This window comes from Pinus tabuliformis, chromosome 3_1, assembly GCF_031772625.1.
Source record: "Pinus tabuliformis cultivar Carrire ecotype Pingquan chromosome 3_1, CPIR1, whole genome shotgun sequence".
Classification (NCBI taxonomy): Eukaryota; Viridiplantae; Streptophyta; class Pinopsida; order Pinales; family Pinaceae; genus Pinus; species Pinus tabuliformis.
Window position 1 is genome coordinate 103,876,341 of NC_142301.1, and position 23,143 is coordinate 103,899,483.

The 23,143-nt window shown below is 38.7% G+C and overlaps 1 protein-coding gene across 1 annotated transcript; it reads left to right on the top strand.

Moving 5' to 3' along the window:
* Positions 1–14,084: 14,084 nt before the first annotated feature.
* On the top strand, positions 14,085–22,778 carry LOC149185976 (uncharacterized). The gene is made up of 3 exons (XM_089409194.1): positions 14,085–14,933; positions 14,971–15,046; positions 22,639–22,778. Exons 1-3 carry the CDS (start codon positions 14,085–14,087, stop codon positions 22,776–22,778), a joined length of 1,065 nt encoding a protein of 354 aa, XP_089265320.1.
* Positions 22,779–23,143: the final 365 nt, after the last annotated feature.

The window sequence follows — 23,143 nt, forward strand, 5'->3', positions numbered from 1 at the left end:
CCTGCCGCCAAAACCTTTTTCCCCCGCACGCTAAACCCCGTTTATTTCTCCGCCATCCGATCATCCACCAAAGCGATCCAACGGCGTCCGCACCTCCTGATCGCGCGAGCTACCCACTCGTTAACCTGCGGGGAAAGCGGTTTTTCCCCCATCACATCCGCCACGTGTCACGCGTTCAATGGTATCGCGCGCTCGTTATACGTTTACTACCCATCCCCGTAAGCAGTGCAGGGAATACCACTTACCGCCCATCCCGCCTGTCCCCGCTCGCTATCACTCGCGCATGTTAGCCGCCTGATCACCGTTGGATCTGCCCACCCGGGATCCAACAGCTCATGTTTGTTGTTCCTGCTTCCTCCCGATACCCTCTGCAAAGTGATCTTTGCCGTTCATCTGCTAGATCCAACGGCTCACGTTTTGCTGCTCCCGCTTCTTCCCGATGTCTCCAACTAGGAGATCTCTGTCGCTGATCTGCGAAAACCGATGGTCAGTCACGTTCTTCCATTCAGATTGTCTGCCCGCCAAGAAGTCCAAGCTCCTTAGTTTCTCTGTGCATCCGAAGGATGAGCATAACCACTCCTGGTACTGTTTGTATTAAATCTTCAACTACCTCATTCAAGAGATAGCATGGCCGAGGAAGGAAAGTACGAACCTCAAGCAATTAAAGGCATTTATCAGTTATGGAGCTTCTTTCTGTCAACACTCCACATGTTCGAGAAGGACAACAGAGCATCAGAGAACATCAAATTCATTCATTGTAGTAGGCACACTGCACCAAAGACGCCATCAGACAGTTAAAGCGGTTGGTGGTTGATTATGACCCCTCCACACCTAGAACAATAGGATATTTTGTAATGAAACTCTATATATACCCTGACCACAGATGTAATGACGGTTGATGGTTGTTGTTTTGATGTAAGGTTCAACTTCTAGAGACTGTAACTACTTTGATACTTGCAGTGTCTGGTCTTCATTTTCAGCTAATACAAGCTTCTTTTGCTGTTAATTGCTCACTTTCCACTTCTTCTATGTTCTAGGTTGTGCCTGTTATGCATTTTTCATGTGCTCTTAATATTTAGCATTTGAGGGGCTGTCATCCCACCTCTTTGTTAGAATCTAGTATGTATCATTGAATGTGTTATGCAGGTTTCTATTATTTTAGTGCCAGAGAGCTGTCATCCTGTCTGTGCATTAGGAAATAGATTTGCAGACCTTTTTACTGGTTGTAGCTGGCCATCACATGGTCTTGTGCATCTGCTGGTGTGGTCAGTATTCTCCATGTTCACTTAATCCTCAAACTGTGAGTAATTGGTGGTCTAAAGCCTTGTAGTCTGGGGGTGTTCACACATGTCTGGAGTTAAGCATAGTAGAAGTGGTTATCTGGCTTGAACATGCATCATTCCTTCCATTCATCCATCTCCAACATTTTGTTGAGTTTGTAATGTTCCCGAGCATCTCTAAGATACAACCTAGAAGATTTTCTTGGGGTGATAACATTAATTGGCGTCGTTGCCAGGGAGAGGAGATTGAAGCTCAGCTTCCCTGGGAGAATGACACAGTTCCAGGTTTTGATGATAGACAAGGCTTGGACACATTTTTGGTTGTAATCATCTATCTGGCGGCTCCACTAGAGGAAGACCAACCTTTGGTGACTCCACAGTATAGTCCTGGCTCAGTTTGTGAGGCATACTCGAAGAAATCCTCAGAAATCACCAGTTGAACCAATGCCTGACCCTGAGAATATCGTTAAGCAGAAGAAAACTTTGCAGAAAGGAGCATCAGGATCAAGTAAGCCTTAAAAGTCCCATGTATCTCTGCTAGTGAAGAAATCACCTTCAGAGATTCATAAAGCTCCTTGTTCATTCATTTCCCTTTCGGATCTCAGTCAAAAGAAAGCACCCATGTTGTCCATCATATTCCTCTGTCTCTGTCATCCTTTTCATTGATCCATACTACTCAGTCTACTAGTATCCTTTCATATACCCCAGTCATGGTAGGTCAGCAAGCTCTTACAAAGATAGAAAGAATCGTTGTTGCTAGGTATGGACCCTTGGTCTTGCCTGTCCCTTTGAATGCCATGCCTGCAGGAGATTATCAAGAATAAATGCCTAAGTTTACTAGTACAAAAGGAGTAACAACTGAAGAGCGCCTTGAGTCCTTTTATAGCTATGCTGATAACCTGGATATCAGTGAAGAGGATGTGTGGATGACGGTTTTTGTCCAAAGCCTAGATGGGGGGGCTAGAAAATGGTTTAGAGAATTATCCCCTAAGTCTATAGCAGACATTGAGGCCTTATATGATGTGTTCCTAAAGCACTGGGGAGATAATAAAGATCTGCTCTATTATCACACTGAATTTGGGAACTTGCAGAGAGAAGATGGTGAGCTGCTCTCTGATTTCAACAAGAGATTCAACCATTTGTACAGTAGAATACCATATGAAGTGAAACCTACCCCTACTTCTGCTATGATTACTTATGCCAATGCCTTCGATTCTTAGTTCTGCCTGCTGCTAAGAGAAAGAAGATGCGCTTCTTTGGCTGATATGAAAAATGCAGCCTTTGAAGTAGAAGCAAACATCATTGCCACAGAAAGGAGAAGACAGGGAGGTGAGTCCTCATCATCCTCTAATCCTAAGATCGATAAATTGGCTAGGATGATAGAGCTATTGGCCTCTGAAGTTTCCAGAATGGAGGCTAAGCAGTGTTCTCAGGAAGCAGGAGCTCCTTGTTCCTTTACTCTTCCAAAGCCAAATCCATATAGAGGAGCACAGGAGCAGTTGCAGATTTAGAAAAAAACTAGAGATACAAACAAAGACAAAAGGGTGAAAACCCTTTTTCAGAATATAGTCATGGAAGAAGAACAATATGAAGAAGAGGATGAGGTCCATGGTTTGGAAGACAAGGGCAGTGCCCCTTTCCTAACCATAGCTACCTATGAAGAAGCATTATCCAAAGGCACTGCTCATCTATTTGTTGTACCTGCAGAACAACAAGCTCATCAGCAGAAGCAAGTAGCAGCAGATCCCTTCATCCTCAAAGAGTCTGAGCCCGACACTAGCCTAGCTTCCCATGACTATGCAGATCTGCAGATTGACCAGCCTACTTTTATCCCTATTACTGTGATAAAAAAGGGAGAGGAAAGCTCCCCATCATCTTTTGTCCCTCTGTCTACTCAAGTGACAATCCCTCAAAGCTGCCCCCTGAACACTGAGGCAAGACAAAATTCAATGCTCAAGGCTGATATGGATAATATCTGTCTTGATATTCCGAAGCCTGCCCAGATGGCCTCCACACAGCTTGAAAGGGCAGCTTGCCAGATGATAGAGGAAGAGGGTGCACAGTCTTGGGAATCCTCCTTGGATGTGGACTATTCTAAGAAAGATGAAGGAGCAGATGAGGTCTCTGTGTCCCCCGCACAAGAATACATTGGTTCACCATTCATACTAATTGTGCAGGCCACAGATGACACAGACAAGTACACAGCTACCATTGTTATTCATCAGGTGTACAAAGGCTCCCATGAAGAACATCCGAGGATGAGGGCACATAGAGAGGGGATGAAATTTGAATCATCTATACCTAATAAGGCCAAATGCCCTAAAATTTTGATGTAGGTGATCAAATAAATCCAGTTTGCAGTTCTATGATGAACTGGCCAAGAGGAGGAGAAACAATTTTGATGGCCCATCAGATGGCTAGTTTTTGAATATTTACGTTGTTTAAAGTTCTCAGGTCTTAATGATTGTAAGCATGTTCTTTTGTAGGCTTTAGCATAGACTTAATTAGATTCCATGCGTAATGGATACTAGGCAATGTTTTTAAGCTTGTTTTGTATGAAGGCATTGGTCTGCAGTTCTTGAGACCTCACAGGGAGGATCTCATCCCCAGAAGGAGTCAGTGTTAGCTCTGCTACAAACTTCAACGTTTGAAGGTCAAATTCGGGTCTGGCATGTGTTTATGCAAAAGAGGAGCTCACAGCAGTTTGCTTCCTTCTTCTCCTTCATTTTCCTCATACTCTCTTAGCTCCTCTATCTCTGTTTTTCCTCCTAAAATCTTTCCATTCCCCATTATAACCCTCCGAAACCCAACAAATCCCCTTCTAGCCCCAGTCCTTAAGCGCAAGTTCAAACCTTCCATAAGACCCAACCATATAACTTTGCACTTTCTTTCCTCATCGCTATCAGCAATTCGCATGTGCATGTGCGTAAAGGCCATACCCCTTGACATCTATCGATGTGATATTCCTAAAATAAAGTTAATTCCTTCATCGGGTCCACAGGTTTAATCGCAGCCATTGATCACAAATCGCCTGATCTAACGGTCCCCGCCGCCAAAACCTTTTCCCCCCCCGTGCTAAACCCCATTTATTTCTCCGCCGTCTGATCATCCACCAAAGCGATCCAACGGCGTCCGCACCTCCTGATCGCGCGAGCTGCCCACTCATTAACCTATGGGGAAAGCAGTTTTTCCCTCGTCACATCCTCCACGTGTCGCACGTTCAATGGTATCGCGCGCCCGTTGTACATTTACTGCCCATCCTTGTAAGCGGTGCGGGGAATACCACTTGCCGCCCATCCTGCCTGTCCCCACTTGCTATCGCCCGCGCACGTTAGCCACCCGATCACCGTTGGATCTGCCTGCCAGGGATCTAACGACTCACGTTTGTTGTTCCCACTTCTGCCCAATACCCTCTGCAAAGTGATCTCTGCCGTTCATCTGCTAGATCCAATGGCTCATGTTTCATTGCTCCCACTTCTTCCCAATGTCTCCCGCTAGGAGATCTCTGTCGCTGATCTGTGAAAACCAACGGTCAGTCGCGTTCTTCCATTCAGATCATCTGTCCGCCAAGAAGTGCAAGCTCCTTAGTTTCTCTGTGCATCCGAAGGATGAGCATAACCAGTCCCCGTACTGTTTGTATTAAATCTTCAACTACCTCATTCAAGAGACAGTATGGTCGAGGAAGGAAAGTACAAACCTAAAGCAATTAAAGGCATTTATCAGTTATGGAGCTTCTTTCAGTCAACACTCCCCCTATTTGAGAAGGACAACAGAGCATCAGAGAACATCAAATTCATTCATTGTAGCAGGCAGACTGCACCAAAGATGCCATCAGACAATTAAAGCGGTTGGTGGTCGATTATGACCCCTCCACACTTCGAATGGTAGGATATTTTGTAATTAAACTCTATATATACCCTAACCACAGATGTAATGACGGTTGATGGTTGTTGTTTTGATGTAAGGTTCAACTTCTAGAGACTGTAACTACTTTGATACTTGTAGTGTCTGGTCTTCATTTTCAGCTAATATAAGCTTCTTTTGCTATTAATTGCTCACTTTCCACTTCTTCTTTGTTCTAGGCTTGTGCCTGTTATGCATTTTTCATGTGATCTTGATATTTAGCATTTGAGGGGTTGTCATCCCACCTCTGTGTTAGAATCTAGTATGTATCATTGAATGTGTTATGTAGGTTTCTGTTATTTTAGTGCCAGAGAGCTATCATCCTGTCTATGCATTAGGAAATAGATTTGCAAACCTTTTTACTAGTTGCAGCCAACCATCACATCAAGGATAATTTTAGGGGCGAATGTTCGCCCTTTGGCGAAATTAAGGGGTTTTAAATTTTTAGTGGGCGAATATTTTGTATCATAGTACATTTTTACAAATCACCTCAAGTAGCCCACCTTATTTTAAGGGAGAGGGTAAAAAAGGTAAATTTAGCCCTTGAAATTAGGACTTACAACCTTCCATTCGCCCATTTTCAAAAATAGGTTTTATTTAAGTGAATCCATTCGCCCATTTTCAAGAATAGGTTTTATTTAAGTGAATCCTATGGGCCAAATACCATATTTATAAAAGAGATATGGTAAATTAATAAAAATATAAATAAATGAGAGGTATGGTAAATAAATATAACATTTTTTATATTTACTCCATAAGTCACCTTATATACATGTAAGGGTGTAAACAAATAAAAATATAAGTAAAGTGGAGGTATGGTAAATAAATAAAACGTCTTTTTATACTTACTCAAAAGGTATGGTAAATAAATAAAAATATAAATAAACTAGACTTATCGTAAATAAATAAAACCTCTTTTTATATTTAGTCCATAACCCTCGTTCTATTTATGAAGGCTCAAGAAAGAGGTTTTATTTAAGTGAATCCTATGGGCCAAATACCATATTTGTAAAAGAGGTATGGTAAATTAATAAAAATATAAATAAACGAGAGGTATGGTAAACAAATAAAACATTTTTTATAATTACTCCATAAGTCACCTTATATTTACGAACACTCAAAAAATGGGTTATATTTAGGTGAAACCTATGGCCAAAATACTATGGGACAAATACCATGGACTAGATTGTTATTAATACCATGCAAAAAACCATTATTAACCCATGGTATTCACCAAAATGGCACATGGTATTGACCCATGGTATTCACCTGGAATGTAGCCTATTTAAATGTGGGAATTAAACCAGCATGTAGCCTATGCTAAGATTCACTATGACTTTACAAAGTTTTATTATTTAGTGAAAGACTCGCTAAGATCTTACAAGATTTTATAATTGAGTAAAATATTCGCCATGCCTGGTGAGAGATTCGCCAAAAAATTATATATACATATTATATTATTGATAAAATCGCCTTCCATTTTTCCTATATATCATGGAGATTCGCCCATTTATTATATTTATAAATTTAGGGGGGGTTCTTAAAATTTTCCCTGCATCACATGGTCTTATGCATCTGCTAGTGTGGTCATTATTCTCCATGTTCACTTAATCCTCAAACTGTGAGTAATTGGTGGTCTAAAGCCTTGTAGTCTGGGGGTGGTCACCCATGTCTGGAGTTAAGCATAGTAGAAGTGGTTATCTGGCTTGAATACGTATCATTCCTTCCATTCATCCATCTTCAACATTTTGTTGAGTTTGTAATGTTCCCGAGCATCTCTGAGATACAACCTAGGAGAGTTTCTTGGGGTGATAACACTTTCAACTATAGAAGTTGAATACATGAGATCCACTCATGCAAAAAAGGAAGAAGTATGGTTGCAAAGATTGTGTTCAAGTATGGGGTTGGTACAACAAGGTATAAGGATAGACTGTGATAGCCAAAGTGCAATTTTCTTAGCAAAGAACCCTGCTTATCTTTCAAAGACAGAGCACATTGATGTTTAGTATCATTTTATGAGGGATATAGTTAAAGACAAAAGTTGTTGTTGGTAAAGGTGGAAACTTTGAGGAATGTTTCAGATGCATTGACAAAGTTTGTGAGAACTGAGAAGTTTTCATGGTGTAGAGAAACAATGGAAATTGCAACCTTGGACCAATGACTAAGCTCTTTTGTGGGCCCCTTTGTGGAAAGAAAAAATAAATGGGAGAATGTTGGTTGTGTGTTACATTATTTTCATGCATCATGGGGAGCGGACCTACCCAAATATGGTGGGTAGACCTACCCATGGTTTTTTCACATGGTTTTGGGCATGATGGTTTTCTGCCAATGGTATTTTGTAGATCTAGTTAAGGGAACTACAATTATGTTATAATCCAGGATTAGTGGATTGGGGTTTATGAATGATTCAACATGTATATATATGTATTGTAACATTGAAATGAATATATAATGAAAAATTAATCTGGTATTTGTAGTTTTGGGATCCAGGAGAAAATCATTGTGTATATTTGTTTTATGTTCCTGCCATTCTATATTTTTTCTTTTTTAAGAATTCGTTTACAGGTAATTTATATATAGGGTTAAAACCTACAATGTGTTGGAAGCAATGATTGTAGGTGAAATTATCATGATGTCAGTACAAGGGGACATGTGGCATGAAAATTCAAAAGTTTTGGGTACCCAACTGGGCCAAAAATGTGTGACATGTGGACTAATGATGTGGCACTACATGGAAACAATGATGCAAGAATGACATCATCCTTGAGTCTGCATCTAGGCTGGTTATAAAGGAACAAAGGCAGAAGTTCCGGGTTAGCTAGGCATCGGCCTCATGTGGGATATAACTCAACCTGACTTGCAATTGATTGGTCCATGAGTGCAACAGTGGTCTCGCTGGGACACATCATCCCTAAGGATTTATCCTCAAGGTTTAGAAGGGTGCACAGGCAGAAGAAGCAAGTTTATTTAGCACATGGGCCATTGGGACAAAGCACAGGGCCAATGAGAAAGGCTCTAGGTGGACCCATGGGATAGGTCATTCCTTAGGCTTAAATCTGGAGGAAATAAAAGGGGCAAGGGAGAAAGCGGCGAGATGAAAGCACCGGGATACATCGACATATATGGGTAGAGCCACAGGCCAATGAGAGAAGAGGAAGGTCAGCCCCACGGGATATGTAATCCTACAAGGAAGTACCTGGTATTTTTAAAAATGTGCAATACAAATAACACCAGGATAGAGGCGCTTGGGGCCAATGTTTAATACCAAGACTTGGTTTTGTGGCCACTTTCTGACCATGTGCATAAAAGGAAAATATGTGGTTTTGTGTGCAGTTTTGGACCAAGGGTGCAGAGGAAGATACACTCTCAGGGCTTAAAGGTAAAGAGGCATGCATAAAAGATAAAGGTTGTGGTTACGACACTTGGTCTTATGGGCCAAAAGGACCACAAATTGTAGAGTTAAATTAAAAGGCTTGGTTCAAGCAGATTTCTCCATCCCTAGTCTTCCTTGCATGACATGAAGAATTAAATGAAAGGAATGCTCAGGTGCCCATTCCTTGAATTAATAGAGTTGCAGTGGCTAAGAAGTTGTACAAAGAATAATGATAATGTTTCCCATACCCATTGCGACTGAGAGTTAATTCTCAGTATGGAAGAACACTCTAAAGGTCAATCAAAAAATTAATTCAGCTGCACAAGCTAAGTATTCAAATGTGTCAGTAGAATGTAGACCATACCTGTGCTAGAGGTTGAGTGAACTAGTCCCATAGGCAAGCTTTTAATAGAAGGCCAATGTGCCACAATATGCATTGATTACGGTGATTGATGAGCTGATAGGGAGTGTTGTGCACTATGTATGTGGTGAGAAAAAAGGATCATAAAACATTACATCTTTCATGAAGCAGTATTTTTCATAGAGTGAAGAGTGTGAGGGGTTGTAAGTAACCAAGTGTGAGCAGAAGGGTGATGATGGCTGAGAGCTGATAGTTATATAGAGCAATTAAGGGACGAGACCATAATTGATTAAACAATGAAGTTTACAGTGCAAAGAAGGATTGTAGAGAAGAGAGGAAGGTGTTGTGTGAAACAACTAACCAGGTTTTATATTTATGTGCATTTGTATAGGCCTATGTTTTCACAGACTAAAAATTGTAAGAAAATTAGAACAGTTTGTTAGAGAAGATGGTGGCTTGCATTCATAAGGGGTTGGTGCCTCTTGGAAAGTAGTGGCTTGCTATATTAAAGGGGGTCAAGGCCTCTTGTGAGTGGGTGCTCACAAACGATTTGATGTAATTAAGTAGCAGCTTAAATTACATCATAATAACAAACAGATTTGTGGTTTTCTTCTTTTGGGTTTCCATGTAAAAATATCTGTGCCAGTATGTGCATTGTGTTCGTGTGAATGGTTTACATTTCTCCCTATGTATTGTATTTATAATGCTCACATAAGTAATTTCCAAGAGTGAAAGGAAATTAAGAATTGAGCTTAAAATTCAAAAACCTCACTAATTATTTATTTACCCCCTCCCCTCTGTAATTCATTATTCGAACATAAATTGTAACTATGTTCTTTCTTCATAATGTATAATTTATCGTTGATTTATTTATTTAGGCATGTTCTTCATGCTAGAGTTAAAAGAAAAAGATTTATTATCATGTCCCATTTGGACATCTAAAAGAAAGAAAATTGAATTTTAAAAGGTATATTTCTTATCCCAAACTAGACCAAGTCGACCCTCCATGAAGACAAGTCAACTCAACTTAAGTGACAACCCTTCCCATGAACAGAAAACTATCTATTTAACCTATTCGCATTCCTCAAAGGAGCAGTTTGAATTTTCATGTATGAGGCTTTTATACGAAGTCCTCAAGAGGTTTTTCTATGGATATATGAAGTTCCTTATCTCTCTAGTTATGTGATTTCTCGATGCATCTCATATTTGGTTATGAGATTTCTTTCTCTGCTTAAGTGAGTTCCTAAAACACCTCATATTTATGGCTTGCAGCATCAAAGGACATGCATGTGACTATTGGGTGTGGAGCTTGATTATCTTTCTGATTCATTGGTCTTTTCTTCAGCCAGATGTATACCCAAAGAAGACAGTACACACCTCCATGCGGGGGGGGACTTGCCCTTTCCTTGTAGAAAATTGTAATTTCGTAGTTAATCTGGGTCGTTCATTAGGCGAACAATTTGACGATAGAAGTTATGTTTATTTTAGGGTTTTTTCCCCTAGAAGACAACCATCAATTTATATGAGGGAATTGTATTGCGGATGTATATTATTATTCGGAGTGAGAAATAGAGAGGACATAGTGTGAAAGCGAAGAGGAAATTACAACGGATCTGGTGTAGGTTGTATCTCTTCATTTTTCTAGATAATATAAAGGAAGGACTGGTTGATTCTCCGTGGACGTAGCTGAAACTGAGTGAACCACATATATCTGTGTCTCTTTTGTTTTATGTGTTTTCTGTGTTTGAGTTTCCACAATATTTTATGTGTACCATTGCTTTGTAATATATAATTTTCTAACATGTGACATCTTGTGAACAAATCCTTGGAGGGTTGACTTGGCACTAGGGTAATTGGTCTACTAGTCAATTTGTTTATGACTTGGATTTCTCTCTTATTGACAAATATTCTATAAGGAAAGGATTGTTGGGTTTTCCCCTTGTGGGTTTTTCCTTGGCTGCTGGCCTAATTTCTAGTGTGTCATGTGCATTGTAATTTCTATTTTCTTAACATTTGAACATAAGTGTAATTGTTTGATGAAGAATAAGTAAAGACTAAAAGAACAATACTTTTCTCAAGTAATTACAAAGAAAGAGGAATTAAGTGTTAGACTACATAACACTTGGTTTCTCAACAATTCCTACATAGTAATGCTAAATATAACAATCAATAATCCTTCTTATAGTCCTCTAGGGCTTATATAGTAATGCTAAATATAACATTTTCTTATTTTTCTTCAAGAACACTCTTTTTCTTCTAATTACACTTTTCCTATTTGAATTGCATGAATGAATTGGTGAATGGGATGAGAGAGAGGAGGTCTCCCTACACATCTTTCTTGATTTTTTCATGATATGAAGTGGATAGAAAAAACAAGTACTTGAAGTAATTACCTCATTCCACTAAACTCTTAATTAAATTAACTGGCATAAACATTATGATAAAGTAACAAAAAAGATAATCACATGAAAAAAAATTATAGATAAAATATCACAAAAACATTAAGTATAATTTAACTCATTTCTCTTTTTCTTTCCTTTTTGATTACTCATAACACTTCAATACCCTTCTCATTAAATTTTGAAACTTTTATTAAATTTTAACATAATGATGTACAATTTTTAAAAATCATCATCAACATACTATCTCATGACCTTAAGTAAAACATAATCAGAGAAAACATATAAATAAACCAAGTTCAAAATTTCTTAAAATTAAAATTTTAAATATTACAATTTTACTATTATGATATTTTAGTTTGTCTTCCGATCACACCGATGTATATTCATGAATGAAGTTCAAAGTTTACTAAAAGTAAAACCTTAAATATTACAATTTTATTGTTATGATATTTTAGCTGGTCTCCCCAAACTTAGAGAGTATCACACCGATCTACAGTCATGACTCATGGATTTGTGTTGAGTGACTTTAAAACCAGCAGTCTTTTAACGATTCCGTTAGGCACTACTTTACACCCATACACCTAACCATTCCGTTACTCACTACTTTACACCCATACACTTACACGTATTTATATTTAATTTCAGTTTATATAAAATGTATTTAATAAATGAGATTCCACAACAAAACATTTTTCATGTATAACTTTAACTCAATAGAGATCATTAAAATAATTACAACCGAGATCATATCCAGTTACTCAATACTTTACACCCACGTACACTTACAAATATTTATATTTATTTTTAACTTATATAAAATGTATTTAATAAATGAGCATTCCACATAGAAACACTATTGAATTATAAGTATAACTGAATAATTACTAATGTTTTATACTATATAGGATTCATCATCACAAAAAAGGGTGAAGAAAATACAAATAATTGATTTGTTGTGAGTTTTTGGATATATTTTTCAGAGTTTAATTTACAATGCTTTAAAATTATTGAACACGTACACGCTGATGCCATTACGCTTGCTATATGTGAGAAATATAAAAATCGAAAATTCCAAACAATAATACACTGGAAAACAGAAATTTATTGACTTTCAAACATTAACTATAGCCTTGTACCTTAATAAAAAAATATAAGGGGTGGGGAGTCAAAGTTTCTATTCAACCCAGTACCCACGCTGATGCCATTTCGCTTGCTCTTTAAGTGAGAAATAAAAATCGGAAAATTCCAAACAATAATACGCTGGAAAACAGAAATTTATTGACCTTCAAACATTAATTAATTATGGCCTCGTTCTTTGTTTCTCCAGGTTTATTAATAAAATTTTCGCAAAAACATTAATTATGGCCTGGTACCATATTTTTCTCCATGCTTTTAGGGTCCTGTAAGAATTTTTTTTCGAGAAATGCAAAATTTAATGCGTGAGATCATCGGTACAAAAGAAAAAACATAATTTACACCATAAATTCGCATAAGACATTCAATCCGCAGAATCACGGCCCAGTGCAACAGTGGTCCACACATTCGCATAAGACATTCAACCCCCAGAATCACGGCCAACCAGGCCAACACCGGTCCACACAAATTTTCCGTCGCCGTTGAACCTCATATAAGAAGACATTCAACCCCCAGAATAACGGCCAGCTAGGCCAACACCGGTCCACACAAATTTTCCGTCGCCGTTGAACCTCATATAAGAATTGATAGTATAATTAATCGATTAAAAGACATGGTATTTTTGTATTCAGGTTTTTGTGATCTATAATGAATTAAGCAATGTTTTTTTAGTCGTGTTCAACTTACATATAAGAAGAATTGATAGTATAATTAGTTGACTAAAAAGTATGGTATTTTTTGTATTCAAGTTTCTGTGATTTATAATGAATTAACCAAAGTCTTTTGGTAAAAATTACATGAGAGAATTTTTTTTGATCAGACTTATATTTTTAAATAAAAAAAAGATTTTTAAAATTTGAATTTAAGTTATTTAGTCTAGTATAAAAAAAAATTAAGAATATGAAATTTTGATAAATTCTTTCAAATTAATGAGCTCATAAGTTTTTGGCCGAAGAATATAGTATATGGTAAAAAAACCACAATCTCGATTCTAGTGAAAAAAAATCATGACTGAACTCTTTGGGATTGTAGTTTACATGTTTCAGGGTGAGTCAGGTAATTTATAAGTAAAAATTATTTTATCTATAAGTTAGATGGCCTTTAGAAGAACATGACTGGCCTCTTCGGGATTGTAGTTTACATGTTTCAGGGTGGGTCAGATAATTTATAAGTAAAAGTTATTTTATTTATAAAATTAGATTGCGCTAAGAAGAACATGACTGGCCTTTTTGGAATGATAGTTTACATGTTTTAGGAGTCGGTTAGATAATTTATAAGTAGTTTTGAGTTATATACTAACCCATGATTTTGCCTTCAATATTCGTTTTTAATATAACTTATTTAAAAAATAAAATACTATAATAAAATACAACAATAGTATATTCAAACACCACTTCTCTTGATGTTTAGTTATACTAAACTTCTCTTAATGTTTAGTATTAGTGATACTAAATCTATTGGCGGTATCTATACAGTTCCATTGTTGGCATACCAGTGGCCACAAGAGCTGATGCTTTTTCAACTTCAGTACTCGACATTTATACGAAAAACAGAGTGAAGGAACATTTATCTGCACTTAGAAAGGGGCTCATCCCCGACCGATGCTAAAGACTTATGAATCAAATAGCATCATGTCACTGGAATCGGTGGTAGCAGAGAGATCCCTCGATATTCTTGATACTCTTCAACCACAAATGCAGCTGCATCACACTCCACCTCCTCCTGCTGCTTTTGATGCTTATAACTACACACACAACGTGGTTCTTGAAATGTGTTCGTCTAGCGAGTCATCGGGTGAGCTACATCCAGAGAATGGCAGCAGCCGGAGGGAACTTATGATGCATTTGTCTGACGATGAGGAGATATCCAATTCGTATAGGGAACCGGGGTGTGTGCCATTCATGTGGGAAGTACAGCCCGGGGTTCCCAAAGCCCCGCGGAGAGAACCAGATATAAGGTATGATGAGGACCAGTCCTCGCTACCTCCTCTCAAATTGCCTCCAAGTGCTTCTTATGCTAGTGCCATTTTACCGCCTACAAACTCTACTGGTACTGCATCATCAACTTACCCAAAGAAGAACATGGGGCGCTGCTTCAGCTGGAAATTCTCCACACAACCGATTATTGTGTGCAATGGGCCTGTGCAAGGAGCAAATATTAATGGCTACAATGGAGACGACGAGGAGGATTTGAAGGAAGAATGGTCTTCTGTGAGCACCTTAAAGCTCTCTGAAAGTCCGAGACCATCATCAGTAATCGCAGAAGCTAATAGTCCTGCTCCACTCAGCCCGTCCTTGGACGATTCTCATTACACGATGCCTTCGGGTACTGCAAGGAGCGCGTGCACAATGTTACTTTGGGCCGTATTTCCTTGCAAGTGTATGTTCCTACCATGGTTGAAACAGAAGGGAAAGAAGAAGCAGAAGCAACCTGAATGGGCAACCGGGTATCAAGGTCGCGAAGACGAGAAAATAATTTCTGCTTTTGATGGTCTACACTCTAAACATGATACTGAAGGCTTCTCAGCCCGTTCGACAGACCAGAGCCCTCAAGAAGAAAGGCAGTAAATCCGAAAGCTGGAACAGAAATTGTTGTGAATCCAACCACATACATTGAAAGGGAAGGTTACCATATAAAAATTATTTGTACTTACAGCTTATATTCTATTGCACCAAAAATTTCTGTCAATGAGTTGCTTTGTGCGTGAAAGCCTGGCATTGTTATTTTTATCATTTACGCGTGGATTTTCCATGGGAAATGTTTGGGTTTTATCCCGTCTCGTGCAGTGTTGTCTCAATGGTTTTGCTTAATAAAAGTATGTCAATGTTATGTTTTTCCTTTGGTTTATTCGATGTTGGAAATAGTAAATTACTTTGATAGGTATGTAATTTGATATTTATGTAATTTTTGCAGAGTAGTGTGAATTAGTTTGAGTTTAGTTTATGTTCGGAAGTTTAATTTAGTATGAGTTTGTGAAGTGTGATTAATTAGAAAAAGGATAAATCTTTAATTAGTGTGAGTTAAATATAATTAGTCCAAAGAAAACAAGTTTAGTTAGTAAGTGTGGTATTTATATATCTTTAATTGACTTATTGTAATGTGTGTAAAAGATGTAGATTTAAAATTTTTGTAGATTTAAAATTTTATGAATAGAAACTTATATTGTGTGTATATTTGTTTCTTTCTTTTCCTTTCCATCAAATTGGTATCAAAGTTGAGATCAACATCCAAAAGAAGCTACAGTCTGCGTGGGGAAGAAATTTTTTAAAGCGACCTCATAACTCAATAGAAGTGTTACTAATGTAGTCCTCTGTCCCCATGCCATATTAGCTTGGCCGAAAAGGTTTTTGATTGTTGTAGCATGGATCTGCTACCACCTCCTACATAAACTGGTTAAAATTTTGATTTTTGGGTTGTCAAAATGCAAACTTTTCTTTGATGCAAAGAGTTAACTGAGTATAAGTCTAATAACCCATATGATGAAATATGTGATGCTTTAGTATTGGATTTTCTAAAATGGACATTGGATGAGAAGTTTTTGTGCAAGGTAGAAAAAACTACATCTTTCATGCAAGCATGGAAGATCCTCAAAGCAAAATTTGGTACAAAGGAAAGTGGCATGCAACAATAAGTTGTGTCACAACCTCTTGAAGAATCAATAGAAAAGTCAACCACATATCTGAGAGTAGATGAAGAAGACTCTAGGAGGACAACAAATCTTGGAGAATCCCACTCAATGGTGGATGATGGCCATGAAGTCTGTAAAAGTGAAACACATGATACAGACATGCATATGGATGAAGAAGGCGCAACAAATATTTCAAAGAGAGAAGTTGAAGCCTCTATCTATGAAGCAAAGCAAGAACGTATAAGTGCTCAAGAACTCCACTGTAAAATGGATGGTGAAGATGAAAGTGAATCCCATTGTGACGAGACACATGGTGACAATGATTTCAAAGTGATGTTGAAAATAGCAACAAGAAATGCTAAATATAGAAGTGCTAAATTTAGTACTGCTATAAATAGCATTTAGGGATACCTTCTTATTTTAATTAGTCCCTGAACTAAAATAGAGAAGTAAAATTCGAATTTGATCTTAGCAGTTGTTTGTAAAATAATTAATTAATTCACCTTGAGTTAATTAGTTGTAGAAAATCAAACATGAAGTCTATGTGGGGACATGCAATAGTTTCTCCATTAATTGAGGAATTTATCCATCAGTTAAAGAGATAAGGATGAGTTGTAATAATGAGTTGTAATTAGTTGGCTTAGTTAACTGAGTCAAGTCCAGTTAGATTAATTCAAACAGTTTGTTGAATTAATTGTGAGTTCAGTTAGTTAATACATGCATGCATGTAACTGCTGCAGTTCAGATAACTGAATATTCTCTCATAAATAACTCATGCATGTTAGTTCAGACAGAGACCCAGTTGAGATAAGATGGATGGATAATGTACTATCAGTTGCAAGAATATTCCGTTGTGAATATCTCTTGCATGCAGAAAGAATTCATTCCTTGGAGATTGTGTAGTTACTTCTTCAGTTTAGTGAGTGTGATGAGGCCAATTCACACATGTGACATCATTGGACCCCAAGAAAAACTGTGCAAGGAAATAGGAGGCTTGGAGGGCTTGAAGAGGACATATGTTGTGTCTATTTAGTCTGTGAGCTATATTGTTTGATTGCAGAGAGAACAGGATAGCTTGAAAGCTAATTCTTTTTGTAACTTGAACATATTTCCACTTGTATGATAATACAGAGATCGGGGTTTTTAGTTGAGGCTTTCCCTAGAGTATTCTTCTGTGTTATGTGTGATTGATTTCTCATTCTTAGTTATATGTGTTCTCATTGATCTTGCTCATATTCGATTAAGCTTCCACAAAGTTTGTTGTAGAAGTAGATCTTGTATTTTGCTTTAGTATATTGCATAATATGTTGATCTACAGTGGGAAATTCTACATGGTATCAAAGCAAAGGTGATCAAAGCGAAGAACAGTATACAAGAAGGGAGAAGTTCGAAGTTTTTGGTTCTTGAATATAGAAATCAAGTTCTTATCACATCTCAGTTTCACCAATGGCGTTTAACGGTTTAAGACTCGAATATGCTCTTGATGGCAGTTTGAATTATATAGCCTGGAAGGATCGCATGGAAGCAGTATTAGAGGATAACGCTCTAAAGTACTTCATTGATCAAGAAGTCCCCAAGCCGACTGGTGCTACTGAATTGGTGGAATGGAAGAAATGTGTGGCTAGAGCAAGCAGCATCCTTATGGAGGGAGTTCGAGACCACATAGTCTCAAGTCTGCATGGGAAGGAGACACCGTTTTCAATGTGGAAAACATTGAAAGATCTATATCAAACAACGATCAGAGGAAGCTGGCATTAAAAGACAAGCTTCAGAAAATCAAGTGTGAAAAGGGCGACATGATCTCTACATATCTGAACAAGCTCACCACCTATAAGGATGAGCTTGGAAGTGTAGGGATCAAGACCGCTGATGATCACATGGTGAGTCTTGCACTCCACGGTCTTCCTAAGAGCTGGCATAGCTACCAAGACTCAATGAATGGAAGAGAAAAACTGCCAAATTGGGAACGACTTTGGTCAGATCTGATGCAGAAGGAGATAAGAAGAAGCACCAGAGATGGATCCTCATCAAAGCAAGATGATTAGGAAAATATAGCCTTAGCAAGTAAGGCGAGGAAAGGGAAAGGGAAGGCGTCCCATCCCAATTCTGGTTCTTCCCATGGTGGGAAGAAGTTTGACAAATCGAAAGTGTGATGCTTTTATTGTCATGAAGTGGGCCATTATGCTACGAATTTTCCACAAAAGAAATCCAAGAAGGGTTCCTTGAAGGGATTTGATGGTGAGGCACTAGCCTCACAGTTTGAGTTGGATTTCTCTCTTATCGCATGCATGGTTTTATCCATGGTGGGATGTGTGTGGTACCTGGACAGTGGAGCTTCATTCCACATGTCAGGTGACAAGAATCTTTTCAGTACCTTGGAGGACAAGGATCTCTAGATGCGGATCAAGATGGGCGATGGTACAGTGTTTTAGGTGAAGGTACGATTGTGTTTAAGAGGGAGCATGGAGCTCCCCTCACCCTGATTGATGTAAAGTATGTACTAGGTCTAAAGAAGAATCTTGTGTCTATCACTATGCTAGAAGATAAAGGCCATGATGTAGTCTTTAGTAAAGGAAAGGTATTCCTGAGGCATATTGGTACTGGAGAGACCAAGCAAATTGGGATTAGAGTAAAGAATCTCTACAAGCTAGAGGTAGATGACTGTGCTGCATTGAGTTCCAAAGCTGAGATGGTGTAGAGCCAAGATGTTGGCGAGCTATGGCATAGAAGACTGGGCCACTTGCACCATGGAGCCCTGAAGATCATGTAGCAAATTTCTACCGAACTACCCAAGGGAAAACTGGAGCAAATGAGTACATGCAAAGGTTATAGCTTGGGTAAGTATGTGAAATCTTCCTTTCTAGATTGAGACAACAGAGTTGGAGAAATCCTGGAGCGAGTTTAATCAGATGTTTGTGGAACATTCTCTATAGCCTCCATCGCTAAACAAAGGTACTATGTTAATTTTATTGATGATTTTTCTCGTAGATGCTGGATCTACTTTATACAAAAGAAGGATGAGACCTTCTTGAGGTTTTGTGAGTTTAAAGCCTTGGCAGAGAAAGAATATGGAAAGAAAAAAAAAACCTTGCATAGCGACAATGGTGGAGAGTATGTCTCCCAACATTTTAAAGACTTCTGCACTGCAGAAGGAATTAAATAGGAATTGATGGCACCCCATAACCCACAGCAGAATGGGGTGGATGAAAGGAAGAACAGATCGATTGTGGGAGAAGCTCGAGCGATGTTTCATGACCAAATCCTACCACTACATTTGTGAGCTGAGGCATGCAATACAGTAGTATACTTGCAGAATAGAAGCTCGCACTGTATACTGGGAATGAAGACACCTATGGAGCCCTTTTCCAAGAAGCAACCAGATGTGAGTCACTTCCAAATATTTGGATCATCAGTTTACTGTCATGTGACCAAAGATGCCCGAAAGAAGCTGGATCCAACAGCTGAGTTGGGAATACTTGTGGGGTACACGGATACACCCCACAACTATTGGGTGTACCTCCCTACTAGTCAGAGGACAGTGGTACGCAGGGATCCTAAGTTTGATGAGCAGAAAGCCATGCGACTATCACTTGAGAGGGAGCTCAAGTTGCATGCAGAGGAGGAACTTTTAGTTCCTAAGGAGGAGGAGCCTTAGATTGATGTGGAGCAGCTACATGCAGAGGATCTGGGAGTGGAGACATCCACTCATGCTGAGACTTCCAGAGATGGGCTGAAACACTCAAGGGAAGCTGATAGGTTGATGCTGGATGTGCGAGAGAATGTGGGACAACAATCTTCTTAGCATAGACAGAGGAGGTCACCTGAGCGGTACACTGGGTACATGGCCGTAGTTGGGGAGTGTGTAGATACCAAACCTTCTTCATTCGAGGAGGTAGTGCAGCAACCAATCTGGGTTGATGCAATGGTAGAGGAGTACAACTCTATCATTTGGAACAGTGTGTGGGATGTTGTCCCAAGACCTCAGGGCAAGTTAGTGGTGAGTTCCAAATGGCTTTACAAGGTAAAGTAGGCATCTGATGACAGTGTTGAGAAACATAAGGCAAGGTTTGTTGCCCGAGGTTTCTCACAAGTCGAGGGGATCGACTACGATGAGACCTTTGCTCCTGTAGCAAGGTACTCATCTATCAGATCGATGTTGGCACTATCAGCTCAAATGGGTTGGAAGATCCATCAGATGGACGTGAAGACAACATTCCTCAATGGGAAGATTGAGGAGGAGGTGTACATTGAGCAGCCAGAGGGTTTCGAGACCTTCGATCGTGAGTTGCATGTGTGCCGACTCAAGAGGGCTTTGTATGGGCTGAAGCAAGCACCCCGTGCTTGGTACACCAGGATCGATAGCTATTTCACCGGGTTGGGCTTCACCAAGAGTGAAGCAGATGCAAACCTTTACCACATCATGGTAGAAGGTAAACCATTGATCATTGTTCTTTATGTCGATGATCTGATTTTGACAAGTGATGATCAACTGATACAGTCTTGCAAGGAGGACCTTGCAAGAGAGTTTGAAATGAAAGACATGGATCTTATGCACTACTTTCTAGGCATGGAGGTGTGGCAGAAAGATGGTGAAGTATTTGTTTCTCAAGGCAAGTATGCTAATGACATACTCAAGCGCTTTCACATGGAGAAGTACAAGCCCATGCAGACTCCTCTAGTTGGGAACTAGAGGAAGGAGGATGCTACCTCAGGTGAGGTAGTAGCTGCTACTATTTATCAGCAGCTGGTGGGTTCACTTATGTATCTGATGAACACACGGCCCGACTTATGCTTTGTGTTGAACCAGCTGAGTCAAGCTATGGTTCGGCCTACCATGTTGTTTTGGAAGGCAGCGAAGCATGTGCTAATATACCTCAGATGCATATCTCAGTTCAGATTGTGGTACAGACGGACAGAGGGAGTGAAGCTTCAAGGCTTCACAGATGTGGATTGGTCAGGGAGTCCATCAGACCAGAAGAGCACTTCTGGAGGAATATTCAACCTTGGTTTAGCTGCAGTTTCCTGGTACAGTAGGAAATAGAGGTCAGTTGCACTTAGCTTATTAGAGGCTGAATACATGGCTGCTAGTCAGGCTACATGTGAGGCCATTTGGATGCGAAAGATTCTAGTGGGATTGTTTGGTCAGAGGATGGATCCAACCGTGATCTACTGCGATAATCAGAGCTGTATCAAACTCTCTGAGAATCTAGTTTTTCATGAGAGGTCTAAGCACATTGATTTCCGATATCACCATCTTCGAGACTGTGTGGTCAACAAGATCATGTTGTTTGTCTATGTTTTGACCGAGGAACAGGATGCAGATATTTTGACGAAGGCATTGTCAAAATGCAAGTTCGAGTTCCATAGAGACAGGATTGGGGTTACTGATAATCCCTTTCTTGTTCAGTGGGAGTGTTGAAAATAGCAACAAGAAATGCTAAATATAGAAGTGCTAAATTTAGTACTGCTATAGATAGCATTTCAGGATACCTTCCTATTTTAGTTAGTCCCTGAACTAAAATAGAAAAGTAAAATTCGAATTTGATCTTAGCATTTGTTTTTAAAATAATTAATTAATTCACCTTGAGTTAATTAGCTGTAGAAAATCAAACATGAAGTCTATGTGGGGACATGCAACAGTTTCTCCATTAATTGAGGAATTTATCCATCAGTTAAAGAGATAATGATGAGTTGTAATATTGAGTTGTAATTAGTTGGCTTAGTTAACTGAGTCAAGTCCAGTTAGATTAATTCAAACAGTTTGTTGAATTAATTGTGAGTTTAGTTCGTTAATGCATGCATGCATGTAACTGTTCCACTTTAGATAACTTAATATTCTCTCATAAATAACTCATGCATGTTAGTTCAGACAGAGACCCAGTTGAGATCAGATGGAGGGACAGTGTACTATTAGTTGTAGGAATATTCCATTGTGAATATCTCTTGCATGCAGAAGGAATTCATTCCTTGGAGATTGCGTAGTTACTTCTTCAGTTTAGTGAGTGTGATGAGGCCAATTCACACATGTGACATCATTGGACCCCAAGAAAAATTGTGCAAGGAAATAGGAGGCTTGGAGGGCTTGAGGAGGACATATGTTGTGTCTATTTAGTCTGTGAGCTGTATTGTTTGATTGCAGAGAGAGCAGGATAGCTTGAGAGCTGACTCTTTTTGTAATTTGAACATATTTCCACTTGTATGATAATACAGAGATCGGGGTTTTTAGCTGAGGCTTTCCCCAGAGTATTCTTCTGTGTTATGTGTGATTGATTTCTCATTCTCAGTTATATGTGTTCTCATTGATCTTGCTCATATTTGATTAAGCTTCTGCAAAGTTTGTTGTAGAAGTAGATCTTGTATTTTGCTTTAGTATATTGCATAATATGTTGATCTACAGTGGGAAATTCTACAAGTGATATGTGAATTGGTGAATCCAACAACGACTAATGAATTTGGTGAAGTATAAATTGTTAATGGGCACATGCATGCTCGGTTATCCCACTTTAGGATGGATGAACATTATGTTAATGACACTAGTGGTATATTTTTTGAAAAAGGGATTGATCGTATCAATATGGTAAGTTCCATGTTTAATGGAAAGTTGAAGGTTGGAGTTGTCATTGTAGTGGCAAGTTATGAAGCAAAAGTTGGAACTGCACATGAAGCAGTGCATGATTTAGCAGTAGTTGATGATTAAGAAGAGGATAAAATGACTCAAGAGTTTTGATGAGAATATCCATTGATGACATAATAGTGGAATATAGTGTCCATGAAGTTGACAAGGCGGAGAAGGGGAAGATGAAGAGAAGAAAAATATCATTGTATAGCACAATGCATATGTTTTTAACATTGTTTTTTAATAATATTGTGGTCCTTACCCATGGATGGGTCATTGTAATGTGTGTGAAAGTAAGAGCTACAGATGTGACTTAGGCTAGCATGCATGTTTAAGTGATGATTGAGTTAATTTTTATTATAAGCCTAGTAGAAATAGTTGAGTCATGTTGATTCATGTTTGAGTTATTTTGAGTCATACGGTCGTAATTAAGGGGGAGTGTTGAA

Bases quoted from the DNA above. Each gene is read 5' to 3' on its own strand.
- LOC149185976 (XM_089409194.1), top strand. From the start codon at position 14,085: ATGTCACTGGAATCGGTGGTAGCAGAGAGATCCCTCGATATTCTTGAT. The intron at 14,934-14,970 runs GCTTTTGATGGT...ATGATACTGAAG, and splicing joins AAGACGAGAAAATAATTTCT to GCTTCTCAGCCCGTTCGACA. The intron at 15,047-22,638 runs GTGAATCCAACC...TTTTTGAAAAAG, and splicing joins AAGCTGGAACAGAAATTGTT to GGATTGATCGTATCAATATG.